A 17,684-nucleotide genomic window follows, 5' to 3' on the forward strand; every position below is an offset into this window, starting at 1 on the left:
ATGACTTATATTTGTTCAGCAGTTTTCCAGAACTTAAACTTGTGTTAAATACAAAGAAAGATCATTCCTTTAGGGATTATTTTGGAGACCTTTTTTTTCTTTCTTTCATAGTAACACTTTTACCTGAAAACATCACAGTAAGAATATAGTATGATATGTGTTATACTTGAAAATCACTGGGCTTGTATTCTGAAGTGTATCTGGTTTGGCTACGTAGGGCCTAAACTGTTCTAGAAAGTACAGTACTTTAAAGACTATTTAACACTATGGTCTTACTGGCATTGACAGTTATTAAAGATTTCAATTTAGCCCTGACCCCGCTAAAAAAGCAAGATGACTTTTGATCAGAAAATGCAGCACTATGGTTAAAGATTTCATGCTAGAAAACTAGGTTAGTTTTTGATGCCTTTAATTTGTCCTTTTTTCTCCAAGGCAAATGCTCTTGAGAGCACTTTGCTTAGTCTTCATGACGGTCCTTATGATTTGGACATTTTTCCATTGTAAATCTAGTTTAATAAGAGAATCAGTTTTCTTTTTTAAAATTTTTACTTGTTACTGCAAAAGTAATGGCTGCAAACTAAATGCATGCTCAACATATAATGGCAAAGAAAGATTCATTTAAGTAAAAGCAGTTTACTTTTGAAAATGAGAAGAAGATACACAGATAGTTAAAAGATCCTGACCAGGATCTGCCATCAACCAGTCACTCCTAACAATACGATGTAATAGCTTACATACCCACAGTTATCAGATATAGACAGATATACACATACTTTCATTACATCAGTTGATACATAGAAAAAAGGCCAAAGGTCTACAAAACTAAACATAAATTGTAGTTAGCTTGGTGTAACAAATTTGAGCTTTCTCTTCCTTTTTGCTTTTCTGTATTTTTCTAAATATTATATAAAGTCTGTGCATTAGTTTAGTTATAAGGAATAAGGTATTTAAATATTTTTATCTATGAGACTATAGGCTAATTTATTCATGCCTCCATCCAATTAACATTTAGGAGTATATTACGTATTAGATCCCATGCTGTTTTTAGGACACAATATAAGACACAGTGTCAAAAGCCCCAAGTAGTCCACATCTGTAGAACAGTGCAGGAAGTACTATGACAGAGGTGGGGGTACATTACATCTAAACCAGACAGGGAACATTTCTTAGAGGAGACATTTGAATTAATAAATGTATGTAGGTGAGGTGGGTAATGGGGCTGGGCATGGGGAAGGAAGGCTGGTCATCCCAAGGAAGCCAGTCAATTAGTCACTTAATATTGAAGCCAGTCAATTAAGTCTGATTCACCTTTCCTACCACTGAAACATGGCCAGGTGTCCACAGAAGGGTCAGAATGGGAGCTAGAGATCCTAGTGATACTAAGTGGATAGAATAAGCTGGATGTGGTAACGGACCAATGTGGGAAGATGACTGAAAAGCAGATTCTGTCCACATTCTGGCTTTGGGGACTGGGTAGCTGGTGGTATCAGTTACTGTGATGGAGAAAACAGGAGGCAGGAGTTGTGGGGACATTGGCAGGGACAAAAGAAGAACTAAGAACCCCAGTGTAGGGTATGATCTGCCTTGAGTTTGTTTGATCCATGGATGATCCAAATACTGAGAACTATCAGATATATATGTGTTTGGGGCTCAGTAGAAAGTTCTACACGGTGAAGATAGCTAGACACGACTAACATATAAGAAAGAATTAATTAGGTGCAGGCAATTGTATATATAGTGAGAAACAGAAAGGGTCATTTAAGGGGTAACATTTAATGAGGAAACAAGAAGGAAAGACTGGGAAGGAACGGCAGCAGGCTAGAGGGTGTCAAGGAAATGGATGATGGTATCAGTGGTATCAAATGCTATAGAATGTTATGGTAAAATAAGAACACAATAATCTCCCTTTGTTTATCATAAAATGGAGGACACCTCCCAGATTCTAGCATTCCATTCCAAATCCGAAGCTGCAGGACGTTCAGGGAAGGACCTGGGTACTCTCTATGTTTAAAGGCTCCTAGATGGTTTTATTACAAAGCTAAGTTTGGCACCCACCCATCTAAGCCATGGATTCTTTGTTAACTCTATATGCTTTCATCTCTATGAGACAGAACATACTCCTTTCACAGGCTTTAGTCCTCAATATTTCTGAATTTAGAAACTAAGATTGCTCCTGTCAGAGGAAAAGCTGCCAGACTTCAATTCCTCCCCTGCCCCCCAGTGCCTCTGTGTCTGTGGGTTGTTCACCCATCAAGTGTAGGTTGAGAAAAGATGGTTACTGCCAGTCTAGGGAAGAGATCATTGTGGGGGCACTATTTTGGGAAACAAAGGATTTGCACAGCTAGAGAAGAGAGGGGAACCACCCGAGTTCAGGAATACAGTATTTTTAAAAGGTGCCAAGCTAGAAAGGTCCTAGGTCTTGCAGGCAAAACCCATAAAATGACCAATCTTAGTAAAGTCACAGATTCAGGCAAATGAAGAAAAAGTGAGGAAGGTAGGCCAGTCTGTAAAGAGTTTTAACAAATGAACACGGGGTTTAGACTTTAATTCCAAAGGCTTAGGATATTTTTTGTGGCAATGTGACACAATCAAAAGACCTTTTGAGACGATTTTTGGCTATAAGGTAACAAAACAGATTTTAAGGGGAGGAACTAGAGAATAGGGAGCCACAGTTTAGGTTCAAGCACTGTGTTCACGGAAGAGTCATGTAAAATAAAGTAACTGGATCTTGTGGTAGGAGCTTCAGAGCAAGGAATATTGTAGCGTTCTGTTTGTTTGGGGCCAGATAACCACTGTAGCACATAAAAGTTCATTCTAATAACAAGCCAATGCTAGAACCAGCCTGCAACTAAGTTAAACTACCTAATATTAGAGAAAGGACACTTAGTCAAGCTCTTTATTTCTATACAATGTTCTCATTAGACCACCTTAATTCAATTAATGAGCACCCATGGAGTATCATCCATAAAATATCAGTCACTTCCTCTCCTCATAATTAGTGAAACACATCTAGTCAGATGGAGGAGAGCACTTTGGCAAGGCCCAAGGATATTAATCAATTTGGGGATGCTGCCAATTTTCATTCCCTCGCTTGTCAAGAAAAAACCTTGAATGTTTGCAGTATCTCCCATCCCTGTTTCAGTGATTTGTCAGCCTAAATAAAGGGTATAATTAAGGCAGTTTCAGCTGCCTGCTCTAGTATCTATTTAGGAGAATGGGATTTGAAATCAAATGGATCTGATATTTGCCAGTTTGAGCAAGGTGTTGAAAACCATTTGTAAAATGAGGAATAACACTACATGCCTCACAAAACTCTCATGACTTTTACGTGAGCTAACCATCCAGAGTACCATGCCAGAAAAGGGTTAAGGGGGGCATGGACTGAGCACTCTGCCTGCTGAGTGAGGGCTAAGGCCCTCTCTCACTTAGAGCTGGGGAAACTGAATGTTGAGCTCGTAATTTCTTTGATATTCCCCCCTTGAATTAAGAGTGGCAATCCTGCTTTGGATGATTAAGGTATCAATGGAGCATCATTTAAAAGTATGTGTTCAACCAGATTAATCTGATGCACTTTATAAAGTTGTGATTTAGGCACCAGAATTCTATCAGGCTCCAAAGAAGCTTAGACTCATGGTTTAAAAATGAATACAACTTCAGACAGATGGCACATCATGAAAAGCTCAGTACGGGTGGCTTTCAAGCTTCACTCTAAATATTCCAAAGCTAAGAGTGAACACTTTTGAAAATGAGAAGAAGATACACAGATAGTTAAAAGATCCTGACCAGGATCTGCCATCAACCAGTCACTCCTAACAATACAATATAATAGCTTTGATGACCAAGAGGTTACATATATGGTCTTTGTATGTGTGGCTGCTACTTCTAGAAATGTGAAAAGGGGAAATAAATCCCAAATTCTATGTACTATAGTAAAGACTTTAAGGCTGACAGAAATCAGACTAATGTAGTCTATATATAAAGTCTTTAAATACAAATAAATCTTTACATATATGAATATCCAAGTAATCTCATAGAATTAAAATATAAATAGAGATAAAATAAATCAACTGTATTCTATTATCCTAATATCAGGAAAAATAGAAAACAGAAAATTAAACTAAGAAATTCCTATAAAAACCTATTAAGAGAATAGCAACTATGAGCATAAATCTATTCTAGATAGAGATGAGCACTGACTATGAACCATATTTAACTACAAAACACCTATTACTTGTCCATGGGATGGGTTTCCATTGAATATCTTTGAGGGAAATGCTGACCTAAAGAAAAGGCACTGTTCCTAAAAATGGGGTCTTGAACACTTGTTTCTATGCTTTGGGCTAGGCAACCATGCAGAACTCTACAAAAAGAATCTGTAACTCAGGAAGTACTACTACTGCCCAAAGATTGGATATGAGAAACATGCACACAACATGGGTAGCACCTTCTAAAAGGACAGATACCTGTGTGCTCAGGGATATGTTACTCATTATAATTTTGAAAGTATTAAACAACTCAACTTTCATAAAATGCTTGTGAACATCAGTTATTCTTGACATTACAGAAGAAAATATCATGCTTTCTAAAACAGAATCAACTTAACTTGTACTTGAGGAGTTTATTCTAAATGTGGACAGGCACAAAATATAACCATTGCATATAAATCAAAGTGCTTGCTGATCTTAATAAGCTGATTAGAGAACATGGTATTTTAGAATAATTATTAAATATATATTTGTATTCCAAGGTATAAATAAATTTTTATTATTAAAGGAGTCACCTAGAATAAAAAACCTCAGGCCACCATTGAACTTACTTTATATAAACAAATGTCACATACCAAGCACTCAACTTTAAAACAAAATGATTTTATTTATTTATATATATATTTTTTATTTTTTATTTTTTTTTATTATTTATTTGAGAGAGAGAGAATGAGAGATAGAGAGCACGAGAGGGAAGAGGGTCAGAGGGAGAAGCAGACTCCCTGCCGAGCAGGGAGCCCGATGTGGGACTCGATCCCGGGACTCCAGGATCATGACCTGAGCCGAAGGCAGTCGCTTAACCAACTGAGCCACCCAGGCACCCTTATTTATTTATTTATGTTTAAAGATTTTATCCAGGCACCTGGGTGGCTCAGTTGGTTAAGCGACTGCCTTCGGCTCAGGTCATGATCCTGGAGTCCCGGGATCGAGTCCCACATCGGGCTCCCTGCTCGGCAGGGAGTCTGCTTCTCCCTCTGACCCTCTTCCCTCTCGTGCTCTCTCTCATTCTCTCTCTCTAATAAATAAAATCTTTAAAATAAATAAATAAATAAATAAATAAAGATTTTATCCATCCATTTGAGAGAGAGAAAGAGACAGAATAAGAGAGAGAGATCGAGCATGATCAGGGATGGAAGGGGCAGAGGGAGAGGGAGAAGCAGATTTCCCCATTGAGCAGGGAGCCCAACTACTGCTGAGCAGGGAGCCCAAAACAAAAACGATTTTAAAGGGGCACCTGGGTGGCTCAGTTGGTTAAGCATTTGCCTTCAGCTCGGGTCATGATCCAAGGTCCCGGGATTGAGCCCTACAATGGGCTCCCTGCTCAGCGGGGAGCCTGCTTCTCCTTCTCCCTCTGCAGCAACCCCTGCTTATGCTCTATGTCAAATAAATAAATAAAATCTTTAAAACAAAACAAAACAAGAACGATTTTAAAGCTGCCTTTGCTTCCTTACCAAACTGATAAAGAATCATAGGGCTTAGATTTCCCATCATGTGGAGAAAAGGGTCCTTCTCATGCTGGTGGTATATAAATTGTTACACACTTTCATGTGCCTTAAACATATCCTGACTTGGTAAGATTACCTAAAGGATTTTGTAAAGATGTTTAATGTAACACTGCTTTTAATAGCAAAACATTTGGAACCATCTAATATCCAAAAGCAGGAGCATCATTAAATCATTCAGGGAATGTATTAGGGGTGCTAACTATGTTGTTTGTATACATATAATAACATACTATTTCATGTAGAAAATGTGTATAACATTAAGTGCAGGAAAAAGCAGATTGCAAAATAGACTGTGCTTCCCCCCAACTTATCTGTGTGTTCAAGTGTTGCTAAAATTATCTTAGAATAATTATTTTCAAGTTTAAAAAAACTTTAAAACATCCACAGGCTGTCCCTTTCCTTTCTCTTACCACCTTACTTATTACACGAATCACACTAACCAATTAATTCAGTTTGGATTTAACATTTATGCATGACTTGGCAAATTCTACACAATTCCTGCCATTTACTTCCATCTTATTTTAAAAGTTGGATAATATGAAATCAATTATTATAAAACATTTCATGAATTGAAAACACAAGGAATTGGGGATAAAAATATGTTTCAATATGAACAGGAATTATTGGTTCTTCCAAAAAAAAAAAAAAGAAAGAATCTCTTAGTATGAAGAAAAAAAGACAATTGCATTTTTCACATAGAACAGTATCCAAATCTATGAAATACAATCATATAAAGTCTCTAAAAAGTACTAGGAACCATTTCAAGAGCTTTTCATAAGCTTCTAAAGGTAAACTCCCAATCTTATTTATCTAGAACTAGCCGAACACCTGCCAGGTCCAATGCACTCAGTTAAGTGTCCAAACATGATCTAATTACTTAGTGCTCTACAATGGCCCATTTTCCAAATTAAGAAACTATGTTTCAAATGGATAAAGTATCTCATTCTAAGGCACACTATTCCTAGGAATTCTCATCCATCACTGCCTGATTCTGTGACTCATTATTCCACGGGCCAGAGCAAGCAACCCGAGACTCCACATGTCTTCCAGGGAGGGCATGAGACAGTCGACTTCTTACCCTTGAGACAGCTGCTAGCACAGGCTTGTGCAAAGTAAAGGGGCAAAAATACATGCTTGTCAATATCACAGACCTTCTCGTTTGTTGTATTCTATCAATTTAGGATTTTCTTCCAGATAAATTATTTCTTTAGGAGCAACAGTCTTGTTTTTTTATAGACCTAAAACTATAGTTTAATAACTAAATTAAAAAATTTTAATGAAATTCTCTGCAAAAAATTACAGTTGAGTAAAGGAAACAAAGTATACACAGATCAGTAAGTTACTGGGAACACCACTGAGTATAACGAAAGTTTTAAGTAGTCAAAGCCCTAAATTATTTGGCTATTATGGTTCATAATCACTTTCAGAATGGTGTATAGGCCTGGTCTAATGGGTCTCATACTTGACCAGTGGTTCTCACTGTAAGCTTATTTTGTCCCTCAGACAACTTCCTCCCCCAGGCGATGTCTGGAGACTTTCTTGGTTGTCACAACTGGGGAGGTACGATGGGCTTCTCATGGGTAGAGGCCACAGATGCTGCTAAACATCCTATAATGCAAAGGACATCCCCTCAAAGAATTAAACAGCTCAAAATGTCAATAGTGCCAAGGCTGAGAAATCCTATACTAGATGATTAATATAAGATGAAACTATCTCCTGTCCTCAAGTTTAAATGAGCACCAACAGTGAGAGTAGGAAAAGCCTGGATGCCTCAGGTTCTGGACAAGGCAAATCTCCCAAGCAGACTACTGTCCTCCTCAGGAAGAGAAGTGTGTGATTCTGCAAGCTGCAAGTGAGACAGGGAGGGTTTAAAGTTGACAGGCACCTCATCTTCGGTGAATGTGCACACGTCTCAAGTAGCAGTGTACGGGTGTGCAAGAGGAAAGCACCAGCTTTGCTGGATCCACAGTGGTCACATCTTCTGACAATTTCTACCAAGTTAAACAAAACCATTATTACGTAGTTAGGGAGTTTTATATCTAAAATTGAAATAACAAGGATTGCAGGGAGAAAAACCCAAACAAAGAGGATAAAGGGCAACTATGTGATTCCTTCCCCTGCCTCCCGCCCTCCCCACTTTCACACTTGGTAGACTGTTCATTCTGTGATGGCACCGTGGAAACCACAGAGCATGTCGTAAGTGAAGAAGGAAATATTTTGGTAGAGTTAACCAACTGAGCCACCCAGGCGCCCCTATTTTGGTAGAGTTAATTTCTTAGTAATAATAACAAAAGGGGAAAAAACAAACATGTTTTAAAAATATCAGGAACAACAGAAAGGAATAGTGAAACACATCTGCGAAGCTACGTCAACATCAGAATATTAATCTCCTGTGACAAGGAGTTTTGGCGCACTGGAGGAATCAAAGAGCCCTCCAATGAGAATAACGTGCCACATTTGGAAGGTCTATGAGAGGACAGTTTAACCTTGAAAGGGAGCCACTGCTAGGGGAACCTCACTCTGCTCCTGAAACTCCAATGGATGCAGGGATCCAGTAAATAGAAAAGCAAGTAGAAATGCTTCATTTGATGTAGCAAGGGAATCCAGAAGTGATCATTCCTCAATCCACAAATGAGGAAAGCATTGCATGCCACGTCTTAGCTCCTTAAGGACTTGGGTGAGCCTGAAGTTCGAAAGATTTCCACAAATTGCAAATAAAAACAACCTTCTCTTATTTCTCACTCTGCACTTGAGAGTTCTAGGTGGGAATTAACTATAGAACTGCTCCATCTTTCCCAGTCTTAAACTAAAATGTGGCTTCCTGTAGGGGAGGTAGAAAGGGAAACACATAGAAGAGCAATTAAAACAAAAATTTCCTAACATCTCTACAAAGAAATCCATCAATAACATAGTGAGACATAATACTTCCCAGAAAATGCTTGGCTAATGCATTAGTTTAAGAAAGAAAACGAAGTACATCAGGTTAGCCAAAGACAAAAGTCAGAGAAACTATAAAATACAATATAATGGAATTCAAAAAGTGACCTACTCTAAAAAGGCCACAAGGGGAGCCTGGGTGGCTCAGTCAGTGGAGCATGGGACTTTTGATTTCAGCTCAGGTCATGATCTCAGGATCCTGAGATCGAGCCCCGCGCTGCTTGAGATTCTCTACCTTTCCCTCTGCCCCTAACCCACCCCTCTCAAAAAAAATTAAAAAATTAAAAAATTAAAGGCCCACAAAAACCACCCATAAGAGATCAAAGAGAAGTATTTCAACATTACAGATTTCTTCTGGGTTAAAAAATGACAGTAATATAATAACTACATGTGTGGGATTGCTATACTTATTCTAGAAGAGTCCTTGGTGTGTACAGTTTCATTAAAGATAATAAAATAGGAAAAAGCCCACAATTTCCTTATACTATAAACAATACATCTGCCCAAAGAAAAAGTGATACATATAACAGGTAATTTTTCTGGTAGACCCTGTAAGTCCACATCACCAGCAACGTGGCTGAAAAGCTTCAGTGCTTTGTTTTCCTCATCTATAAAATCAGGAGTGGGCCTAAATCTCTAAGGAATTGCTGAGTGTAAAATTTGATTTTAGCATGCTGATTTTAACAGGGCTTCAGAAATTTACATTGTTTCTGTTGAAACATTTTTATTTATTTTTTTTTTTAAAGATTTTATTTCTTTATTTGACAGAGAGAGACAGTGAGAGCAGGAACACAAGCAGGGGGAGTGGGAGAGGGAGAAGCAGGCTTCCCGCTGAGCAGGGAGACTGATGCAGGACTCGATCCCAGGATTCTGGGATCATGACCTGAGCTGAAGGCAGACGCTTAAGGACTGAGCCACCCAGGCGCCCCTGTTGAAACATTTTTAAATAATAAAAAACATTCATTTTCTTTTTTATCTCCCCAATATCCTGAAAGTTTCCATGAAACACCGTGGGAGTTGCAGGCATAGGTAGAAAAGTGTAATACATAAACACAAAAATTATGTTGAATGTCCATGTTAAGACGGGTTTGTATCTAAGACAGGGAACAGATATTGGCAAATTCATTAATTAAAATCCTATTAACTATTTTTCATGTTAAACTATAATTTATTAAAACAGGGCAACTCCCTTAATGAGAAGTATTCTGGATACTAATCAACCAGAAGGCGTGTTCTTGCTTGGAATTTAATTTTGCTTTATTAACAGTTCATGCTTAAGGAAGTTTGCTGAGTATATTCGTTCTTGGCAGATGTGTTAGCCAAGAGGTCTGCCCAGATGATAATGTTAATGACTAGGTAGAAAGAGGAAAAATGTGTGAGTTTTACAATTTTGGAAAACTAACTGCAAGACCTTTGTAAAGACATTTTTATTCTACCACACGTACAAAAGGAAAACACTTAATTTTTTCTAAAAATAGTAGCTCCTAATTATTTTCTACTATAAAGATGTCCTTAATGATGTACTGCTAAAAAATTTCTTTGCCATTATCCCTGCTATCCTAGAATCATATAACCAATAACACTTCTTTGGCAATTTAAAGATACAAATCTCTCTAGAGAGTACAGTCCCTCAAACCCACCCACGTGAGCCCATGTCACACTTTTCATGCTGCTGAGTCAGACACTCCCTCCTTAAGGCCAAAACAAACTTTAGTTCCCTGGAATAATAAGCACTTTAAGAATTACACCCATGCCTCTCTCCTGTCCTTAGAGAGGTTCAGATCTGCTCCATGGCATTCTTTTATTCTTAACAGAACTGCACTTCCAATTACCAGCACTTGAGAATATCTAAATCTTCCTTCATTTAAAATTCAACTGTGTAGAACGTTATAAAAGGGTTTCAGCACAGAGGACCTCAAATTTGCTAAACTGAACCCACTCATTAGCAGAAAACGACTCAAAAAAATATGCTTCTAGAAATTCTAAAATATACAATTAAGAGAAATGTCTTATTCAAGAATAAGATTAAAGATCTAAAAAAATCGAGGTGCAATTAGAATCTAATGGACCAACATTTCCCATTTGAGCCCACACTTACCTCTCCCGAGGAACAGCAAACCAGTACTCCGGCTGCTTTCTTCGTTTGCCATACTGCTGGACCATGGCTGCACTGTGAGTGGCAAAGGATTTTCTCATTGGCTTTCCTACTTTAATGCACAGAAACATGGGTGGAGTCTTGCTTTTCTCCTCTTTTGAAGGAAGTATATCTGAATCACACATGAAAAAAAACCTTCCTCAATATTGACAATAGTGGTGAAAGTAAAACCTTTAACTTACAGAGAATAGTTCCCAATCCCCTCTTAGTGACAGAAAATCAAAACATATGACAAAACCACCATCAAATTAGAACTAATCATATTTTCCAGACCTTCTTTAGCACAAAAGGGAAAAGCTTTGCAAGTTTCAGTTTGTTCTGCATCACATAAAACCAACACAACGTGGCACTTCACAAGAATACATCTCAATGAATGATACTGAGGACCCACTTACACCATAAGGCAATTTGGCTTAGAACTGAAATAGCTTCAAAAACATTTCAAACCCCTTTAGATTTAGAAATTCAAGGTGAGAAAAGGAAAGTTCCTTGAAATTAAAAAACAAACTATTTTGGGGGCGCCTGGGTGGCTCAGTCATTACACATCTGCCTTCGGCTCAGGTCATGATCCCAGGGTCTTGGGGTCGAGCCCCGCATCAGGCTCCCTGCTCGGCGGGAAGCCTGCTTCTCCCTCTCCCACTCCCCCTGCTTGTGTTCCCTCTCTCGCTGTGTCTCTCTGTCAAGTAACTAAAAATCTTTAAAAAAATAAAAAAACAAAAACAAACTATTTTTGAACCAGAAATCTATGTCACAGTTCGAGTTCCAAAGTAGATACTATATAATGCTAAGGTTTTTTTCCCCAATTAATGTTATCAGCAAAGATAACCTCTATTGAGAGAACACTGTTCTCAAACAATTGTTCTAATTTCACTTGTACTCACAAGTTTCAGAAAGCCAACTGTACGACAGGACATAAAGATACGAAAGAAAAGTGGCTTACCTTCGATGGGGACCTGAATTCTCTTTAGTAGCCACAACTGAATTTCGGACTTATTATCCATTTGTGCCCCTTGGCAGCTGTTGTCCAGGGTAGATTCTGAAGAGGTGTCTAAAGACCCTTTATTCACATTTTCTTCTGTAGAAGAGGCCGGTTGCAATGGGAGGGACACTCTCTCTTTCACCCAGGTTTTGTCTGTCTCCTTACTGCCCTCAGTTGGGGGACCGCCTACCTGGGGAAGAGAACTGCTAAGGGTGATATCTATTCCCACTGGCTCAGTACTTTGGCCATCACTTAATTCTGCCTTCGGCAAGTTTTCAGTTAACTGTGACCCTTCTTTGTTCTTATTCAGGTAATATTCAATGAGTTTAACTTTATCTAGATCTTCATGTATGTTCAGTGTGTTTTCCACCTGGCTTTCTGGGGAACCAGACTGCTTGTCCACCTCCGGCATTACATCTTGCTTCTCACGGGTTTCTAAATCTAGGGCCCCCTTCAGTTCAGCGTCATTATCTGTTCCTGAAAAGTTCAGAGCTGATTGCACCTGCATTTCTGTAGTGGAACCGATGATGCGGGACTTAGCCTTCCTTAGCTCTTTTGGGTCAAGAGAAAGGCACTCCTTTGAGGTGTCTCTTTTGTCCATTCCACTATCAGTTTGAGAAGAAAGTTCTTCCAAGTCAACAAAGTCATCATCTTCCCCTAAAAGGGAATTTTCTTTGGCTATAGATTCAAATGCAGCACGAGTGTCAGAAGGTTCCTTGCTGACCTTAGTCACTGTGGCAGATCCACTGGTTGCCTCTGTAGAAGACTCGAGTGTCTTTACCTTTCCTGACAGAGAGCCATCTGAGGGCTTCATGTGCGTATATTCTGTTGACTTCTCCAAAGGTCTTATGGATTTGGAATCTGAAGTGATGGTTCTCTCCCCATTCTGCTGCCGTTTTTCCTTGTTGAGAGATTTGAACTTACTGAAGGGGTTGATGTCTTTTTCTGAAGCCAGGTCTTCCCATTCTCCAGGCCTGTACAGAGGACAAAGATCCTGAGGTAGGTCACTGTCGGGGGAAAAATGGTGGGTGCACATGGAATGTTAAAAACAAAACCAAAAACAAAATGGAGGAAAGGCAAAAATTAAAACAAAACCCAACCGAAAACTAAAACATAAATATACCACAACTTAAATTTATGTTGAAATGATTTCAGAATAAGGAAATGAAATCAAGAAATTGACTTCAAAATGAAACATAAATAAGCCACAAGAAGGGGTAACACAAAGAACCATATCCTACTAGAAGGACATGAATGATTTTTGAAGTCGTTTATGAACATGGAGCTATCACCCACCAGATTTTTAGTGATGAAACAATGTTTCTGATATTCATGAAGGAAAGGACAAAGAAAAGGAAATGTTTTACCACTATGACCTAAATTCTTTAAATATTCAAAGCTGTTCCTTTTTATAAAATAGTATATAAACCAATTGCATTAATTCTGAATGGCTCATTGACTGAGTATCTACTCATTTAACTGTTGTACAAATTACTAGCCCTGAACCCTAATTTTGAGCCTCAGCACTTTGGACCTAAGGTTTCCAATAACAGACATCCTTCTACTCCTGAGGGAGATACAAGAATTTTCCACTATTACTGTGAATATATAGCACCTGCTCCATTTTACACTTTAAAATTTATAGAAAAGTAAATCAAGTAAGCTTTTAAAATACTTAAGTTAAAATTATTAATTTCTTGACAATGGGTGGTGGTTTATCAGCGGAAACATACTGTCCCTTAACAACAGATGCTTTTCTACCCAGATCTGAATTATACAAAATATTGCTTAGACATGTTCTCCAAAGTTTAAATAAATGGTCAAGAAACACAATTTTTAAGCCACAACTGGCAAGATTTTGAGTAACCTGTATTTTCACTTACCTTAGTATTGATACTGGGTTAAAACACAGATATATAAAGACCCTTTATAAAAATAACATTTTTAGATTTCAGAAATAACTTTGTTTTCTAAAAAGGCTAGATCATGTTCAGGTAATACTTTATTATTCTGGCTTTGAAATTACTAGGGCAAGAAAGCCACAAAGTACCAGGAAGTTCTCAAGTTATAAGACTATCTCCCCAAACTTATTTTATAAATCACATGCATGAAACATCTATGCTTTTTCCAATAGTAGCCTACATAATTGTTAGGCTCTGACAGATGCTTGAAAAAACTTCTTTAATTCATAATTCATTTCAATTCAAGACACATGTGTTGAGCCCCTCCATGCCATATGCTAAATGATGATTTTGACAGTGTCTCTGTTCTGCAGGAACCTGCATGCACAAAAATGTCCTACCCAACTCTAGCATCCCAGGAGACATGAAAGAGTCAAATAAACTAGTGTCATGTGTCCCACTTTTAGGACCCCACATTTAACTTGGCATCTTAAAGGTTATAAGAAGTCTTACAACAAAGAAACTCGGCTCTTCACATACTTGGTTAATAAGCAAAACTTGCTTCCATGAACATCCAAGACCCCTTCTCATCTCTACCTTCTCTGCCTAGTTGACTCCCACAAACAGATGTGACTGCGCTCTGCTGAGCCCCCTATATGACCCTGTCTAATCCTCCCTTCTTGTTCATCTACCTAGTCCAAGTGGGGAGTTATTTAACTGTTTTTTTTTTTTTTTTGCGCTGCAGCTGCCAAGCACTGCTGGGGCAAAGTACACAGTGGAGTCAACTGGCACAACTGTTAATGTTTTCTAGACTCAGCCAGGCACCTAACACTGATCAGTAATCCCTCCATTTGTTCCCTTCCTGCTCTCCGTCTGGGGCAGCTGGACTTACGAAATGTCCCACACAGGAAATACGAAGCATGAAGGTGAGGATGGGGAGATCTTAAACACACACACACACACACACACACACACACACACACACACACACACACACACACACTCTTAAAAAGAAACGATTTGCACATTGCAGTTAGATCATTTGTACTCCTTGTTTTACAACTTTTAGTAATAATGAAATTTTAAGCTATTTTTAACTTTTAAACAATTGATGGAATTCTGAAGTCAATACTAATTTTACATCACACTGATCCCACTGACACACTCTATTTTGCTCACTCATGCACAAACTGTTCACTAGACTGCAAAGTCTTCACACACTTGCATCCAAGGCAGGAATCTGCACCATTCTGAAATAAACTGAACACAGTAGGAGCCAATTCTTAACTCTTCTCTCTCCCTCCAGCTACAGCATTAACCCCGTACCCCAGATCGTTAAACACAATCTCACAATGAGGGAAATCTTTCTGTAAAGATGTACCTTCCTTTTCTATTATTAAAAGAATATTTAACATCCTGAGCTGAAGATGTGCCATAGTTATTCCTCTATTAGAAGCCATCATTGGTCACCACAGCTCATACCCTCCCCAATGCCTATCACCCAGCTACCCCATCCCTCCCACTCCCCAATCATCAGGCAAGAAATGCCCCATTTGCCTGGCCATCCACTTCTAAACTGAACTGTATCTCTCCTCATTCTCATCTTCTTTCCTCTTGTCGCAGAGAACCTAATGTTCATTCCTTATTTCCAGAATTAACGCCGCACGTCCTCTTCTCTGCCTCCACCTGAGACTCCAAGGCAGCTGGCTGCTCCCTCCCAGGGGTCCTCATGGGATGCTGTGTGCACTTCTGTGCATACAACGCACTTAGTTATCACTTCTCTCCATCTGTCTCTTGCACCCAGGAGACTGCAGCCTCCTCAAGGGCAGAGGCCATGACCCACTCATCTGCATACCCTTGCCACTCAAGAGGCATGCACTAAGGTGAGTAGAAGCCTCAACTGCACGGACAAGATTCCCCAGAACGATGAACAGAGTTTCAGAGATGAATGAAAGATTCACATAATAACAGCTTATACTTGGTAGGCAGCAGGCTATTTTCTAAGAGTCTTGGTGTATCAATACGTTTAGTTCTTAAAACAGCCCTCTAAGCTGAAGAATACTATTCATTCCATTTAACGGATGAGAAAACTGAGGCACGGGACTGAGTAACTTGGGCAGATCACGGAGCCACGAGTGGCAGAGCCAGAGACACCCAGTGTGGCTCCAGACTTAGTCATCATGCAGAACTGCCTGGCCTGCCGCACTGCCTCCTACACCTCTCACTTGGATACTTCTGGCAGGATTTAGAAATTCTACTTCAGTGCCCGTGCCGGGAGTTGGGTAAGGCCCGAGGGCGTCAGATGCCAAGGACTGTGAGAGTCCAGGGAAACCTGCTGGTATAAACTCCTAAGGACTCTGTGTCTGGGTTAGTTCTCTAATTACCTTCCCTTCTTTTTCTATGTCCCAGGAGCTAGCTTCCCTTTGCACAGTTAGGACCCATTGCTTTCCCTCTACCTTTCTATCACTGAGAGTTTCTAAAGATTTTTACTTCTAGCAGACATAGAGAAACAAGAAACACTGACAAATCCAATCATCCCTCTAAATGAATCGATTCCCTGAGCTTTCTTAACCCTCTTTCTCTTTTTTCATGGGAAACTTCCTTCTCTCTCTTGCCAAAAACACCCTCAGTTTTAGAAGGCAAAAATAATGGAGCCTAAGGTAATATTCATCTACATTTCAGAGACAAACAGGCTAGTTTCCTCCCTCTTCACACCACTGAAGGTGATCTGGTACAGAGGCAGTGGCCCCCACACTGTCCACGCCCAGCTCTCTCTGTGCAGGATTAAGGGAAAACATGAGTCAGGAAGACTGCCTATCCTAGAGTTTGAATGAGAAGAACACAACTCTGTGTAACAACTAAATGGAGAGAAAAACAATATTCTCTTATTGGCAACCTGACTAACATTCTTTCAGAGAAACTTCATTTCTTCTTTCATTAATTCATTAAGAACACACAATGCTTTTCAGAAAAATAAGACAAAGAAATACCATTTCTGTGTGCTGGCAATTTTGTTTTTCTCCTTTCGTTTTTGTATGTTCAACCTTTCCCTTTATCTCCATTTCCTCTCATTTCTCTATTTTTAAAAAAATTTACTGCACAAATCTTCCACCTTCAAATTCACCTCTACACAATCTCTCACTCCTGCCAATGCCCTTACTTTTTAATTGCATTTAATTCTCCAAACACGGAGGTTTTTTTTGTTTGTTTGTTTGGTAAACAAAGAAATCTCTCTTACGATGGCAAGGCATCTTTGATCTTCATGTGGGAAATGTCATTGTAGAGAGCAATGGAAACCACCTCTTCCATGGGGCAAATGAGGCCATACTCCTCACAACCATTTTCAATGACCAGGGGATCAGACTTGTGAGGGTCAAACATGATGTTGTTGGGAGTAACAATCATGACGCCTCCGACCACCCCCTGTGGGAGAAAGGGACACGACAGAATCACTACAGACAGAAATGCAACCACAAGCTGCCTTAATGAACTCATGTTGCCCTTCTGTTGACTCTGGGGAAGCACGGTCTCCTCCGTGACAACCGCGTCCCCTGTTAGAGGGCTAGGACAACCGGCTGCAGAAATGCGACGTTGGGTACTGTGTGGTGAGGCAGAGAAAACAGAGCTGCCTCGTTACTGCACTCAGCCGAGCCTAGTTCTGGCACAGTCGCTGCCATAGCACAATTGTGGTCGGACCTTGGGTTGCAAGTTTATGTCTTACATGCCCCGGTTCCCTGTAAATGGGAGGGGCTGTCCCAAGTGCTTTCCCACTTGAGAACTGGGTGCCTTACAACTCACTCAGCACACGTTCACCACGTGTCCAACATGTGCATGGTACTGGGCTAAGGAAGCATCTGTCTCACAGCCATGGTGCCAAATGAGAGTCCTAACATTTTTCTCTGAAATGTTTAGAAAGGCCACATTCAGCAAAATTTGACACAA

At 39.4% G+C, this 17,684-nt stretch overlaps 1 protein-coding gene across 11 annotated transcripts in view; it reads right to left on the reverse strand.

Moving 5' to 3' along the window:
• The window catches only part of NCOA7 (nuclear receptor coactivator 7), a 158,366-nt gene that overhangs the window by 31,709 nt on the left and 108,973 nt on the right, over positions 1–17,684 (reverse strand). For 9 of the 11 annotated variants that reach the window (XM_027603595.1, XM_027603594.1, XM_027603596.1 and 6 more), the window contains 3 exons: positions 16,981–17,165; positions 11,803–12,848; positions 10,806–10,974 (listed from right to left, as the gene is read on the reverse strand). In XM_027603595.1, the coding sequence (XP_027459396.1) occupies positions 10,806–10,974; positions 11,803–12,848; positions 16,981–17,165 (1,400 nt within the window). The remainder of the gene's footprint in view (positions 1–10,805; positions 10,975–11,802; positions 12,849–16,980; positions 17,166–17,684) is intronic. The other 2 variants (XM_027603597.1, XM_027603603.1) reach the window with 1 other exon arrangement.

Source organism: Zalophus californianus, chromosome 7, assembly GCF_009762305.2.
Source record: "Zalophus californianus isolate mZalCal1 chromosome 7, mZalCal1.pri.v2, whole genome shotgun sequence".
Classification (NCBI taxonomy): domain Eukaryota; kingdom Metazoa; phylum Chordata; class Mammalia; order Carnivora; family Otariidae; genus Zalophus; species Zalophus californianus.